Source organism: Poecile atricapillus, chromosome 3 (genome assembly GCF_030490865.1).
Source record: "Poecile atricapillus isolate bPoeAtr1 chromosome 3, bPoeAtr1.hap1, whole genome shotgun sequence".
Taxonomy (NCBI): Eukaryota; Metazoa; Chordata; class Aves; order Passeriformes; family Paridae; genus Poecile; species Poecile atricapillus.
Window position 1 is genome coordinate 60,959,722 of NC_081251.1, and position 15,999 is coordinate 60,975,720.

General features: G+C 37.8%; 1 protein-coding gene across 4 annotated transcripts in view; it reads left to right on the plus strand.

Annotated features, from left to right (window-relative positions):
• The window catches only part of ARID1B (AT-rich interaction domain 1B), a 326,155-nt gene that overhangs the window by 30,403 nt on the left and 279,753 nt on the right, over positions 1-15,999 (plus strand). For all 4 annotated transcript variants that reach the window (XM_058834007.1, XM_058834006.1, XM_058834008.1 and 1 more), the window contains exon 3: positions 2,422-2,616. In XM_058834007.1, the coding sequence (XP_058689990.1) occupies positions 2,422-2,616 (195 nt within the window). The remainder of the gene's footprint in view (positions 1-2,421; positions 2,617-15,999) is intronic.

Below are 15,999 nucleotides of genomic sequence, written 5' to 3' on the forward strand. Positions count from 1 at the left end.
TTCATGAATGTCCAGTGTCACCCTGGGAAATTAAAATTCTCTGCCTCAAAGCATGGTATTCAAGAGGTATTTTCAAGTGTTTTACGTGAGAACATAAACCATGTATTTTTCTGTGACCTCATTCTAAGACATAGCTGAACTATTTCTGCTGAATTTTCCAGAGAATTTCAGCCTCAGGCATACATATGCCCTGGAAAATTTCAGCCTAAATGCTAGAAGTTTGGCAAAGTTTATATGCACCTGAAAGTAGTCTTAATAATGGAAAATGTCAGATTGTTTTAGCTGTCTAGCTGTCTGCATTGTTTATATTTAAGAATTGGATGCAGAAAAGAAAATACTACACTCAAAATTAATTAAAGTTGAATTTAAGTAAATGTGATTATTGGAGATGAGACGTGGATATTATACCCTGAAACAGAAGATGGTAGCAATGAAAAGTGCTGTTTGGTTCACGGGAATCTAATGGAGGAAGCTCAAGAATCTCTTTGAACAAGGATTTATTTTTGAGAGGAAGAATATGACAAGTGATGCACAGAACATTAAAACACAGAAATAAACATAGATAAAGTATTGTGGTCTATAGGAGGAAATGTAAGTTGTCCCCTGGGACCCTATAAGAAGGGTCATCTGCTTAGCCTTCGTCTTTTTATTTGAAACTGTGGTGAGAGTGCATGGTGGCCTAAAAAAAAACAAAATTGAGAATGTTGTTTTGAATCAGGTGATCTGAAGTGGTTGAGGAACCATTGATTTTGAAAAGTATGAAATATAAATGGTAAATTACCCAGGGACATTAAGTGGCAAAAAATAGAAACTTCTAATCTGGCTACAGAGCAGGCAAACAATAAAGGGAAAATTGCTGAGTAATACTTAACCAAAATTAGCAGCAAATGTGGAATTTGCTATGGAAGCAAAAAAGGGCAGTCCTCTTTTGAAGTGAATGGAGATGTCGTGTAAGAGGAGGTTATCATCTCCATCTTCTCAGGTGTAGTGTGCCCATATTCAGAATACTTTATTAGTTTTGGGTGACATTCCTGGAAAATTGGTATTGGTAATGGTGGAGACAGCCGGGGAAAAAAAATGAGGTTTGATGGATTTTATTTGCAGTAAGGAAAGAATAATAGTTCATTAAGCAGTGACTGTTTTGGAAAGGGCATATTTGGATAGGAACAAAAAAAGTAGTGTGTTAGTAGTACAAGCAGCATTGATGAGCAGAAACAGGGATGGGAGTGGGAAATGTTAATGTCATAAGAACTATTACATCACAATGTAATAGCCAGAAAGGACTTGAAGAGGCCATATTACATAGGAGGTTTTAAAATCAAACTGTTCAGCAGCGTACTGCAGGAGAGCATGTGCAAAATGTGCTGCAGGAGGGAATCTTGCTCCTGGTGGGAGGGTGGGCTGGCTGGGTGAATTAATAGGTCTTTTGTGGGGGGGAGGGAGGGGGAGGGAGCAGGAGAAGAGGGTATGTGCCACTTTCATGAAGATGAGATTGTGATAGGCCTTGTGAAAGCTTCACCCCACATTCTTCCATGAATCCAACCAGAACTCAGGAATTAAAAAATGGATGTCATATTAACAATACAGGGGTGCACTTCACGAAGTATGGTATTTTTTCTGGCTCAGTTAGTTCTCAGGAATAAAACATGAGAGTAATACTACACAATGGTTGACACCTGTCCTGAAACTCTTACAGGGCTTGGTAAGTGCTGCCAAAAAGTCTAAAAATAAAACTTCCCTCCCTTACCTCCCTTCCCCCTCCATCACTGGTTGCAGTTTGGATTTTCTGTGGTCTATTGAGGAGGCAAATAAACTTTCACGTAAAATATGGGTTATGACTTGCTTTTTCATCTGGAAACTTATTAGTGTGCACAAAAGCAACAGGAAAATGCTGAAATGCAGTGTTCTGTATGCATTGCACTTCTTGGAAACTTTCTTTTCTTTTCAGTTTCTCTTGTTTTTTGATGTGAGAGAGCAGACATTTTCTCAAGGTTAAATGGTTTGTCCACTGTTTGTGTCTCTCTTGATATATGTGTTTTAATTTTATTTTTGTTTTAATGTTTAGGTCAGTGATGCTAATCAGTGTGCAGCAGTATATTTAATTATTTCTTAAGCTGAAATTTTTTGGGCAGTTTTTCTCCTTTCAGTCTGTATAGGTAACAGACAGCCTCAAGTTTGAGTGCAAAGTATTTTTTTAAGTTGTTTTTAATGGAATGGAAGTCCAAAACTTAATATTCAAAACCTCATCTAATTAATCAGAGAAGCCCAGGGTATGGTACTTTGCCAGTTTGTACATCAAGTCAATATTTGATGTATAAAGCATTGAGAAAACACACGTATGATTCGCCCGCAGTAAGCGTGACGATTCTGACCTTTTTCTTTGCATGTCTTAAATATTGCTTTGCTTGTGTTTGCCAACAGGGCAGTCCGATGGATCCGATGGTGATGAAGAGGCCGCAGCTGTACGGCATGGGCAATAACCCTCACTCTCAGGCACAGCAGAGCAGCCCCTACCCCGGGCAGTCCTACGGCCCTCCCGGCCCCCAGCGCTATCCCGTGGGAATGCAGGGCCGAGCCCCGGCAGCCATGGGAGGAATGCAGTATCCACAGCAACAGGTTTGTGGAGGATTTTTCTGGGTTGCTTTGGTTTCCCTCCTCTCTTCCCTCCTGACGTTCCGGTAATACAGAGGGTGCAAGAGAAAAACCTCAGAAATAAGTATTTCTTGTGCAGAAGGAGGATGAAGGACTGTTTTAAAACTAAATAAATTGTGTTCACAGTGTGAATGTTTTCTGAAATCCTTTACAGTTCAAACAGGATTTAGTTTGTTGGTGGTATCTTTCTGGAGAGAGAAGTATGTCAAATGCCATGAATTTTTTTTTTTTCCAGTTGACACCACTTAGCCCTGCATATTTTTTGGTTCTTTTCTTTGCTGTTGTTCTTGGTTTTCTAGAGGTTTTTATGTTCTTCTCTCGGGCTTACATGCACTTAAGTGTAAGATGAAAACTTGGAGCTGACATCAGCACATCAAGGCTACTGTAGTCCAGTGCATGCAAAAGCGTTACATATTTATGTCAGCTGTTTGTTCTTGTGGTGGTTGGTTTTCTTTTTTCTCCTCGTTTTGATAGGAGTCTGTAGCTTTTCCTATTTTTTTTCTTTTACCAACTCTTTAAAGTCAGGATTTTTTTGAATGTATCAGAGTATATAGAAAGGTAAGGATCTCCTTTTTATCTACTTGGATTTCACTGTTGATGGAGACCTCTTGTGCTTTTTTCCTGCCCTTTTTAAGAAGGTCAATCTCAGTGTGCATACCATGTACTAAAGAAAATACAGCAGTTTTCAAGAGGGAGAGATAAACCGAGGTTATCAAGAAGTTAATGTTTTGCTAATTTTTTTCTTTTTTTTAATTAGGGATGTGAATGTAGGCAGTGAGAGCTCTACACTGCCTTGTGAGCACAACAGATTAGTAACTTGATCATTAATGGGAAAGAACATTTGTTTTGTGCAACTTCCCAGTTACAGATTAGCTTTTTAATGTCGTTTATTGTTAAATATAGAAAGCAAAAATAAAATTTTGGACTCCTGGCAGATAGGTGCCTGGCCAATTCTTGTTACTACCCATCCAGTAGGACAAGATGTTAATCAGGCAGTTAATTAAATAACAGTTTCAAATATATTATAATATCATTAGTACCATGATATTAATTTTTATTCTTTCCTGTTGTTAAATAGATATTTACTGATAAGGAAGGGATTATTTAGTTTAGAGATGCCAAACATTAGATTTGGTTGCTAGATTCAGGCAGCAAAGCATTTTGTCATTTGCAAAAGGGAGGAGATATCGAATAAAGAAGGCCTTATTTTTCTGTGTATCTGTAACCAAAGTGAAGTTATTAAAAGACATTTTTCATTTAAATAAGAGTTACTCTGTGTTACGTGGAGATGAGTGTTGAATTTTCAGTGCATTTGCTAATTGCTTGGTAATTGTAAATTACCCGTCAGCAGGCAGTGACCTGGCAGCACCATTGGCTGCCGGCCCCATCCGTCTCCTCGCAGCGCTGCCGTAAGTGGCTGAGCGACAGCACCGGCCCGAGCACCAGAGCTCTTCGGGGAAAAAGGGACAGGATAATTATGACATTGAATTTTTATTGAACGGACATCACCACCTAGGCATGATTTTGTTTTGGACAGCCTCCAAAGCTTCGTGTGTTTGGTTTGTGAACCTCTAATGATCTGAATCCAGTTCTTTTCATATTGCTCATATATTACCACCTTTCTACAAAGGATTAAAATGCAGGAATGCAGGTTTGTAAATTGAATTGCCAACTTACCAGCTGAGTGGTAAGTTGTCTTTGGCACAGGATGCCACAGTTTGATTCCTGGCTGGATTTTTATTCCTGTGACATGAATATTAAATAAGGAGAGCCTAGCTGCGCTTGTTAAGACTGTGTAGCACGTACCTACTTTAGATATCATATATATATATAAAATATATAATATTGCCAGAAGTTTCAGAAGATGAATCTCAGCACTTTCTGGAAATTGGACTGCTTTACAGTGTCACATTGAATTTATCAAAAGCGCAAGGCACTTCCAAAAACTTGATTGGTTAAAAAATACTGGGCCTTAAACACATACCGTGCTCAGATTTAAGTATTGTGCAGAGATAGCATTGAGTAGATGGATTATGAGGGTGGAAGTGCCACACTGTAGGAAGGGTGGGAAGCATCAATGGGGGAGATTGTTCTTATTTTAAGTTATAGTTTGCTGTTGCTCAAAGATAGCTGAGGGTGTCAGCTCTGTTTCCTTGGATGAAACAAGAAGGCTTTTTGTTAAACTGTGAAGATTTTTGAATTTTGAAGAAGACCTTGAAATGTTAAGTCTGGCTCTTTGTCAGCAAGTGTTGTGGCTTAAGGTTAGAACTATGGGACTTGACAGATTTTAACTTGCAGGCTCTGCTGCAGGATGCTGCAAATGAAGAAATAAAGATGAAAAACAACACCCTAAAGATTGAGCTAAAATTAATGAAAGTGGTAGAATTGAAGATAATTGCCTAGATATAGTTAGCTGGTCTGTGTCATATTGCAGCAGAGAATAGTGTGTTCCAGCCTGCAGCCCAGAGGTGGAAGAGCTCTCTCTCAGGAAGGGAGGCCTCTGGCATAAGCACTAAAAGATTAAAGAGGATGAAAAAGATGAAATATTATCAGGTGTAGTCAGCCTACGTATCTGCAGCATGTGTCAAGCACAGCCTGCTAACCAGTCTTAAAAGGGGTATCTATGAAATGTTGCAGACGTTCTCTTACAACTGCAGTTTGGTCTAGGCATGCTTGACACCAAACATGAAGGTGCAAATAAACCCCCAGATTTTCTTAAAATTCCGTGTGGAAACTGCAGGATGTTGAAGTGACTGTGGAAGGTATGGGGGATTTATTCTGCAAAGGACTGAGGAGAGAAAGCAGATTTCCTAAGTGAGTTTGGAACTCATCTCATATTGATGATGAGACCCAGCACAACACACTGAGCCTTACATACGGGGCACAATTTGAAATCCAGGCTATATCTTTACGCTAATGCAGCTAAAGATAAAGGGGTCTAGATATAGAAATGGCCATATAGCCAAGGCAGGTTGATTGTGATAGAAGTAAATGGTAAATGGATTTTCTCTTTCTTTTCTGACAGTTAACAACAGAGGTACAATTTGTTAGGTGAAGATGGGTGATAGCCTCCTGGGACAAAGTGCTAAGCAGTTTGAAGACTGGTGCAGCATTTTGTAAGATTTTAAGGGCATGTCCAGTTAACTCAGTGTGAGTCAAATAGATACATAAGGCATTTGCATGGATTTGACACCTGTATAAGAGGGAAGGTATGAGAAAGGAAGGTGATACAAAAAGAGTCATATGCTTTATTTATAGGATTGCAGACTTGACATATCACTTACCAGGATGCATTAATATGGAAAATTAATTACTTAGAGATTTTTATGTTGTTAGGAAACTTGGGATTTAGTTTCTTTCCATTCCCCTTCACTGGGAGAAGAGGGGAAGAAGGCAAGGGAAAGCTGGGAGCAAGAGTGCCTGTACTGTCAGTCTTCATGAATGAAACACAAGTTGCAGCAAGGCTTTAAAATACTGTTCTTGCATTTAAGTCTTAATATTGCTATCTCATAATCTCATGAACTCTCTCTCCTGGTTTGCATGGGGTAAATGTAATTTTTGGATTATTAACACTTCTTACCCAGGGAATGTATGTAAAACCAAAAAGCAGAAAAATATTTTTTCAGATTTAACTTGCAGGTTTTAATCTTAGATATCAATTAGAATTACAAAGAGATGATGTCAAAATTGAAAATCCCAATATGCAAGGATAGCTAGCACCTGAAAACTTCAGGCTTGATTTTGCAATACATCTCACTATGAGTGAAATACTATCTGAGTAATAAGATCTGATTATAAAGACAATAACTTGCTTTTCGTTTAACTTATTTTTTGCCTCACACCATTTTTGGACCTCAGTCAAGAAAGTGATGATGCCATGATCGGTTCCTTCTGGCTTTAGTTCGATTACCCTCTCAAAGTGCTTTAGTGCTGTGTGCTGTAGGAAAACCTACTGCTGCTTTGTAAAGACATGTTTGCTAAAAAGACCTCAGAATACCAGTCAAAATAAGGGGCTTTTTTTCTCACCAGTGGTGTTGCTTTTTCATGATAATAGCATGCAGTATTTTATTTTGTGATGAATTTCATTAAGCTTAAAAATCATATACTTGAAATATTTACTTACAGGTTTTTAAAGTTTTCATCAAAGTTTGAAGGCTTGGATTTATGAAAATGTTTGAAAGAACTGAATGGTGTGATGTGCCTGTTTAATCAGATGATCATTGCCTAATTGATTTTTTTTTAGCATGCATTAAAATTCCTTGTGTACTTGATGGACTGGAACAACAACTTATTGTGTAAATAGGATCGTGTTGCTATAATGCATAGTAAATTCTTTATGAAAGATATTTGCATGGATATGTACAACAGCCATTCCTAATAGCTATTTAAAATGGAACATTTCAGTGCTGATCATGCAGTTGCCTTAGTGCCTTGAGCCTTCTTGCTGCAAAGTTATGAGGCCTGAGCCTCAGTCTATTCTTTTTCTTTTTATTTTTTTTTCTATAGAAATACTGAGATTAAAGGGTCCTAATCACTTGTCCCTTTAACTTATTTTCATGTTCTTGATTTGCAGACTTCAAAACCAAATGTTATCAGTGTCCTCACTGTTTTAAGAATGGAGCTGTAGATATTCAGAGAAGTACTCATTCCATTTCCTCCCTTTTTTTGATATACAGATTATTTTGAGTTGTAAGGAACAAAGTTGTAAAACCTCTAGGAATATGTAGCAAGAATTTATTGTAATGGAAAGTGCAAATAAACCAGAACTATAGCAGCAGCAGCGTGATTACATAATTTAGGAAAGGGCTTACAGTGCCCGTATTGGGTAATGTACCAGGTTGGAAATGTTGAGTTTATGCCAAGGAAATCAGTTGGCTGTTGGCTTGCCAGATAGAGTTTTAAAGCTAGCAAACACACGTTTACTCCTGGATGGCTGGTTGTGTGTGTTACCTTCTGAAGTCATTCTAATTCTAAAAGATTGAAGTATGCCAAGAAAGTGAAGCTTACTGTCATATTTAACTCTGAATGATTAATTTAAAATGCTGTGTATATATATGGCTGAGTACTGGTCAAGTGATTACCTTTTTAGTCCTCTGTGTGTATAATTGCCCTCACCACCTAGATGGTACTAAATTGCGTTACAGTTTTTTGCTCCTGAGTAGGTGTTAATGCAATTGATGTTAGTCTTGTTAAAGAGAGCAGACACAGAAAATAAGCACCATTTTCAGTTCTTAGGCTATTTATTTTGCAAGAACAGAGAATGAATCAATGTGATTGAATCTCAAAAACAACCAGCAGAGGACAAAATAGTGAATGTGTTGCTTTTTCTTAAAGATTGATAGATGCATTTGATGCACACACATAAGAAGGGAGTGTGAAGCTTTGATCAGCGTGTGCTTCAGAAGTACGTTTTTCCAGATTTTTGTTTGATTTACCTTGGGGGTTTTGGAGGCATTTGTTTTTCTTTTGGTTTTGGTATGGCTTTCGTGGTGTGTGTGTGTGTGTTTTGTTCTATTTGGGTTTTTGTTTACTTGTTTCATTTATTTTGGTTTGGTTTTTTTTACTGGGCATTTATTTGGAGCTGTCACTAGCAGATTATGGACCTATTTTGTTAATTCCTGAAAAGCAGAAATGTTGAAATTCTAAATGATTATTTTTCCCAACTTCTTGTTCTGTAAAAAACATAAATATTTTAATTAAAATAATTCCTCTATAACATTTTATTTGAATGGGAGATCTGCTATCCTGTTGAACTTCTGTAAACCTCTAGGAAAAAAAAAATCAGTAAAGTAGAGCTGTTGCTTCCTGGAGAATGTAAAGTTTGAATGAGAAAAAAGAACAAGAAGTCATAGCTAGTTGTCTTTCATGTAAGGTCATCTTTAAGAATGGGTCTTTTGATAGTCAAGTGTTAATAACTGCAAAGAAAAGTTGCTGCTCTTTGTCATGTAAAGTAATAGGATTTTTAAATTTCAGATTTAGAAAAATGCTAAGTACTGTGCTTGTGCAGACTGTAGGAAAATGTTTAGCATGGTTCTTTCTTTTGGGTATACTAAGCCTCATTGACTAAATTGAAAAAAGGCTGCTACTTTAGTTCATGGCAGGATAAGGCTTTATGTTGTATTGTCTCCTTTAGAATTATCCCTTCTGTTGAGTGTAATTCACTCTATAGAGGGAGGTGAGCACAGATTACAGATAATCACAGAATCAAATTCGACATAAGTTTGTGGTCCTTATGATAGTTTAGCTCTTCATCTTAATGCTGGTCATCTGAGATTGTTTACCAAAGAAAATCCCTAAAGTAATAGAATTGCATTATTATGGTAAATAGAAACATTTCAGTAGCTTCCATCATTCTTTGAAACAGTGCATAAAAAATAGGTTGAAAAGGGAAAAGAACTGATCTTTCAGCTGGTGAGAGATGGCTTGGAAATGAGACTGGGTCAACATTTTCATTTGTTGAATTACCATGAAATGATGTTCAGTAAATGCTAATTTATACGTACAAACTAGAGGAAGATGCAGACAACCTTTGTACAGAAAGTTTGTGAGAATGATCGATGTATTATGGCAAATGAAATGTATTTTTGTTAGTGCTAAACAATTGTCATTTAGCTGGAATATTTAATAGCTGTAATCACATTTGTTGTTCTGCTTGGAAGTGGGGGCATGAGAGAGGAAAACATGCAAGCCCTCTGTGCTGGTGTTCTGCAAAAGGTTGTTGTTAAAAGAAGCAGTTATCTTATTATTGGGAGCTTGGTTTGCTAGCAGAATTAGCTGTCAGTCTGCACTGGAGTTTGGCAGGAAATAGATTTTGGTGATCAGGAGCAGAGAACAGAGAGCCGTTCGCTGCTTCACTAGAAAGGTACAAAATCATTTACTTAGGAACAGCTCATTTTACATGGCAACAGGAGACATGAGTTTATTTACATTTGAAGTAAAATAAGCATCTTGCTTTAAGAAAAGGCTTCTGCATTACTCTTTTCAACAGCTGCCATATAATGACTGTGCCAGGAGGGTTTTAAAGTTTAGGTAAGGAATAATTGACTGTTAATATTATAGTCATAGTAGATTTTTGTTAATAATATTAATCAGAGAATAGTTGACTCTTAAACAGTTGAAATGATGTCCTGACCCATCATGCACATACACTATATGATTTTTGTAACCATATTGTAACTGTATTTCCTAATACTTCTGAGGGAACTCAGATACTTTTTTCTATATTTTTTTAAAATCCTGATATGAGATTCTGAGAAGATGCTATCATTTGTCCATAAATTTGGACTTGCTCAAAGGAAGCAAGGGAGGCATTGGAGTATGCTTTTTTAAAAATAGGGAGTGTGTTTCCCACAGCTCAAAATAGGGCTGAAGATAAGGGGAAATCAGTGGGAAATTTGCTGTGACTTGATTGTAGCTGCAGTTTAACTTCGGGGCCACATTGCTGGGGTTGGGTGATCTGTCTTCAGTTGATATCAGGGTAGGCAGAATTAATCCACTAAGTCAACTGAAGAGAATTTCAGAATGAGACAGGTCAGTACCCTTCCCTTTGGTCACCCTGGGACAAAGTCAGGTAGTTTCCTTCTTGGAACAATAAACCTGCATGTTTTATCACCTAAAACATGAAGATTTTTTGTGGGAGTAGATGAGTTATAAAATCTTTAGAAAAATCTTAAATATGTTTGAGACTATTTTAATTCTCTGTAGATAATTTTGTCTAGCATTCATGTTTGTTTATATATTTGCATTGCTCCTTATAGCTGTTTTAACTGGCACATCTAAAAATCCTAATGTAAATACTTTAAGCTTTTGGTGTTTCGTTGTTTTTCAAGATGGATGAAAGAAAGATTTAAGAACTTAAGGAATAACTTGAATCTACAGCTCATGCAATCTCTGTAGGCTTTTATTCTTCTTCTACCTTGGGTGACCCCATTTTTGGGTACTTCTGGTACTTGTTCATTGCTTTGCCTAAAATAGAAAAAATGTGTTAAATGCTTGCATCCTTGCTGATAAAGTATTTAATCTCTGAATCTTATAGTGTCTTTTGGGGGTGTGGAAAAGTACCAAGGAGAAAATCAGTGTCTGTTTTATTTCTTTGTGCACTCCTTTTTTTTTTCTCTTCTTCTGAATATTGTTTCTTAGTAATGCTTTTTGCATTTGAGTGTTAAAGCCAGGCACCAGGTAATAAACAATTCATTATTACTGGACATTATTAGAAATCATATTTGAATCTTATATCCAAATACACCTTTAGGAAAGTAAGTGGATTTAGTTTTGGTATGTACATCAAAGGGACAGATTACACTTGCTTGTTAGTTTCTTTCACAGAACAGTGATGAAGAGTTTCTGCGTGTTTCTTGGCGAACTGTAATATAACTTGTCTTTTGAGACGAGTCCAATCAAAATAAACAAGGTTTATATAGCCACTTAGGGAAGATGTTGTTTTAATTATAGAAGTAACATTAGTTATCTGGAGTCTGTATACATGTGTGTTTTACAGGCCATGTTGGCAAAGATTTGCTTTATGCAGGACAGGTTAGCAGAGCCACCTTGTTCTTTGCACAGGGTTGTCTCTCTGTTTTGTGCTCAGCAAGTGGTGCTTAATAGAAGCAAACACCCAAGAGTCCCTGCTGAGAACAGACTGAGCCTGTGCATGAGCAAAGCAAGTAGGGCTGCTCAGCAAGGACCTCTCCTTTTAGCTACTCCTGCCCCTCCTCAGAAATTCCATTGCTTGCCTCCGTTGTCCTCCCCCAAACTTTCCAAGCTGGCAGCACTGAAAATTGGCATGTGTTTCGACTCTTGTACTGTACTGGAGAATGTTTTAAAAGACAGGTGCAAATTGACTGGTTTGTATTTTTCATTTTTTGTTGGCTTCATTATATTGCTGGTTGGCAAAACTGAGGAAAATCAGAGGTCAGGATATCCCCTTGCAGGTTTGGGAAGTGTGTACTTAATAGATTTATGGCCCTTTTATGTTTGGAAAACTATTCTAGGGAGGAAACTATTATTTCTGAAATGAACCTGGAGTCCTGCCGAAAATTATGCTTTAGACCTCGTTTTCACAGAAAATCCTACCTGATGTTGGAGAGCAGGCAGGTGGGTTTTTAGTCCTCTGAGATGATGCTGTGAGAAATTCCATGTATCCTTCTCAAACTGAAGATTGTTTTATGACCTGAGTAAATTTGCAGTCTTGCAGCAAGTTGTGAAGAATAGATTCAGTAAATGCCAAGATTGTGTGGAGTATTTGGCCTTTTCTGCTTTGATTTTATACATCACAAGAAAAATAATGTTTTTTAATATTCCTTTAGGCTTATAACATCAGGGTTACAAGGGAGCATGACCACAAAAAGTAATTGAAGAATATCCAGGAAAAGATCAGATATATTTTGGGTGTATTAGGTGTAGGCTTTTCTTTCTCCTTTCTCTCTTGTGTTCTGTCATCCCATTTTTGTCTTTCACATGTAGAACTGACTAAAAATACACTCCTATTCTTGGCATGCATTAATATCTTGTAAAGCAGAATAAAAACTTGACAAAATACCAGAACCCTGTGTACGTGTGAGTTGCTGTGTCTTTACTGGAGTTGCTATGACCTCCTTGCAGGAACTTAGAAACTTCAGCTTCCTGAGTTAAGGTTGTAAGACTGTTGTTTATAGGAATGTGGAAGGATATATATTATGTGTAGTGTTGTGCTTAATGGATAAAACATGTTTTTACTTAAAAAGTATTTTTCATACATGGACCTGATGTTACGTATTGTACTTAAAGACATGGGTGGGAATGGCTGTGTCCTGAATTCTTTCAGGTAATTAACTTAAGTGATCTCAGTATTTTAATCAGTATTTGCTGAAAGAAAGGAAAGCACACTTCGGCATTTGGTGTTGATCCTGTAGTAATGAAATGCTGCAAATGATAGGGTTTCTTAATGCATTGTGGTTTTGTTTGGTACTTTTTACTGTCTTAAAGAAGCATCATTTCTATTTGCAGTACCAAATGGTAATTTCTCTGAAAATGGTATGTGCAAATTCTTTAATTAGAGTTTGGTAAAATGCATGGAAGGGAGCCTGGGACTAGTACAAAAGCAGTATTGGCAGTGCTACACTGATTGTACAAGGAATGATCATCCGCTTCCTGCATGTCAATAAAAATGCAGGAGAGCACCTTTCTTGACACAGAGGTTGCTGAAACATCAGTGCTGTCTTTTTTTGTAATACTCCAGTGGATGTTTTTGCACAAAGTGGTATCTGTCAGAGCTTGAAATATTCTTGCACAGTTTCCTTTGAACAGGTAGCACAGGACAAGTTCTAGCACATAGCTGCTTGACATGGGGCCGCCTACCACGGGGAAGGAATGCCTTGCTTACATACATCTGAGCTGATGTGCTGAGAACTTTACCAGTCATTTTGCCAGTTACATACTGGGCTGTAAATAATTACTGAACTTCCATTTTGAATCACAAGGAGGGGTTTCCCCTTTTTTTCCTCCCCCTTTAAAGTAAAATTGTAGCAGTGGGAAATACTGGGAATGCTTTAACACTTCCTGATTACCCTGGATATGTTTTTACAATAAATGTGAAATAAATCTGCATATCTTTTTTGCTATGTCATCTTCATTTTTGAAATGCAGTATTTGTTGTCCTTTTGTTGCTTTCACTAGTACTGTTCATCTAATAACCGCCTGATATGGGGTGTGTGAAATTACAATGGGAAACAAATATTGTGAACGGTTCACCTAAAAGATGGAATAAAAATACTAAGACTTAATATTTTCCTGAAAAAAGATGCCTTTTCTTTGGTTTTTTTTCATATACTTGGCAAGAGATCGCAGGCAAAATTTGAACAGTGGTTGAAAACAGCATAGTCTTGTTTTTGTACACTTGCTGGAGTTTTTAATCTATGCTGTTAACATGTTGGTTTGGAAATGGAGATAATTCAGATACCAGGTTTTGATACGTTGTGAAAATCCCAGTTGTGTTCAAAAAAGGTAGAATGAATTGAGCGGTAGGACTCCTTGAAAGGATGTGAATTCATTCTTGTCCCATAAATTTTCCTATGGTTGAAGTCAGTGTAAGTGCTTATTGGAGCAAGCAACATAGAGCAGTGTATTTGTGTGCAGTTGCCTTGAGGGATTTTTCTTGTCTTTTTTTTTTTTTTTTAAGATTCCTTGTCTTGGGGCAACTTTCTGTGTTTAGTTGAAGGTGAAATGAGCCTTGCAAACATACTTGTCAACTGAGGTAGAAGTGTACATGTTTGTCCATATTCCTATGTTAATATTGTTTGTTACACTATATTTACTCACGGAAAATTAGGTGAGTAAAGGAAGACTGAAACCTCATTCTGGATAGAGGTGTTACGGATGCTTGGTCAGTATTCTGCTTGTTCTCCCTACTGGGTGAGGAAACCATATTGCTGGGGGTTTTCCCTGTTTGTGTTCAGGCCACCACTCACTGGCCATTAGCTGTCCCACTGGCTTACATGATTTTTAGTGAAATTTGCCTAAGGTTATGCTATTCATGTCAGTTTTGCACTTACCCCTACATTTTCCAACTGGAGGCACAGAAGGCTTTCCATTTGGGTGGGGGAGCGAGGCAACCAGCCCTTCCTATGGGGCAGCCTGGCCCTTCACAGAGTTACTTAGTAGAAATCTGCAGTGGCTATGAGCTGATATGTCTCCAAGGCCTCCCCTCCTGCTTGTAAGACAGTCAAGGTAAATGTAGTGACAGTAGGGCTGTGGAAAAATCTGGACCTGTATTAAGAAAAATACATCTTGAAACAACAGTCATTTGGATGGAGGTATGTTTTGATAACTATTAAGAAAAGACTTGACATGTGAAAATAAGTGTACAGATGCAGATCTTAAAAAAAAAAAAAGTTGATTATCTGTCTCCTGAACAAAGCTGTTGGTGATACGTGGCTGGCTATTGTGTTTTAATGTCTTTGCCTGGACTTGTAATACCTTTGGACAGCCTTCAGTACCACTGATTTAGAACTGAAATCATACTGCATATCAAAGCAGTAGTTTTGGTTTTTTTTGTTGAGAACAAAATTACTATCTCAGAAATTTCAAGATAGGAGAAATAAGCAGACTACTGTGGGATTGGAGAATTCTGAAGCTGTGAAGCTTGAATTGTTCCACTGACCAGAAAATATACCTAGACAGGCCTTTTCTGATATAAGGAAGAAAAATATGGCTCACACACTTGATGCTGTAGAGACTCCCAGAAGATGATTTCCTGAAGTCTCAGAACATCCCATGAGGTAGGAGAAAACCCACTTTTTCCATTTAGTGTAAGAAACCTAGCACCTCTCCTTTTCCCATTCCCTTTCCCCAGCTGCATTTGGCTGTCCTGTCAGTCAGCTGTGGTGGAAAAATTCACATTAGTAAGGTAGGGTTATGATGCTAGTTGCCAGGAGGCAGATTTAAAATAAGCCTCTTTGTCCAGTCATTTGGCTCAAAAGGCCTTCCTGATAAACAGTACAGAAACAAAGATCCTGCAAGTGTCCCACTGGCAGGGTGAATAATTTGGTGTCATTGGTGTTTTTGAGAGGCTGGTTATTGCCTGCAAAGGAAAGGGAGCTTGTTCTTAGGCTGAACTTCCCCTGATAAGCAGAGAAGCTATTTCTTGGGGTCACTTTGGCTTGGGTGAGTAGAAGAGGTCAGAGCGGGGGAAGTGGGGGTAGAGGGTAACATTACAGGAACATGTAAGCACACATTGAGATTGAAATCATGGTTTTGTGGACAGCAGTCATCAAGGAACTAAACATGACAGGAAGGACACTCCCCCCCCAAACACCACCCCCCCCCACCCCCCCCCATTTAATTGCCTATACTCTAATGCTGGCAGACAGGACAGTAAAAAAGAGAAGCTGAAATTTCTCATTTACAATTACAAATTTTGTCTGCTTGCTATTACTTGAAATCTAGTGGAAAGGTTCGCTGGCTTGGAATGTTAAAATAAATGGTTATAACCTATTTAGAGAGAATTGAATGGATAGAAGGGGAAGGAAAGTGCTACTCTATATCAAGAGTGATATTATGTATTTCTGAGTAACTTGACTACTCAAAAGCAAATTATATTAAATGGTTGTGAGTTATTGTTCTGGCAGAGAAGGCAGGAGATGAGGGTACTAACCAGTACCTGCTAGGTACCACTGAAATGAAGTAAAACCAAGATTATCAGTCCCTCAAGAATGTTACTTGCACTGGGGAGAGAAGGGGGATACAGGAACTGAACACCACCTGCTGCAAGCATTGAAACCATTAGGAATTTCTGTTAGAAACTATGCATGTAAATGTAGGCAGCAATTTGTCTGGAAAAACATTGTATCTGGCACGGAGGAATTCAAAAGC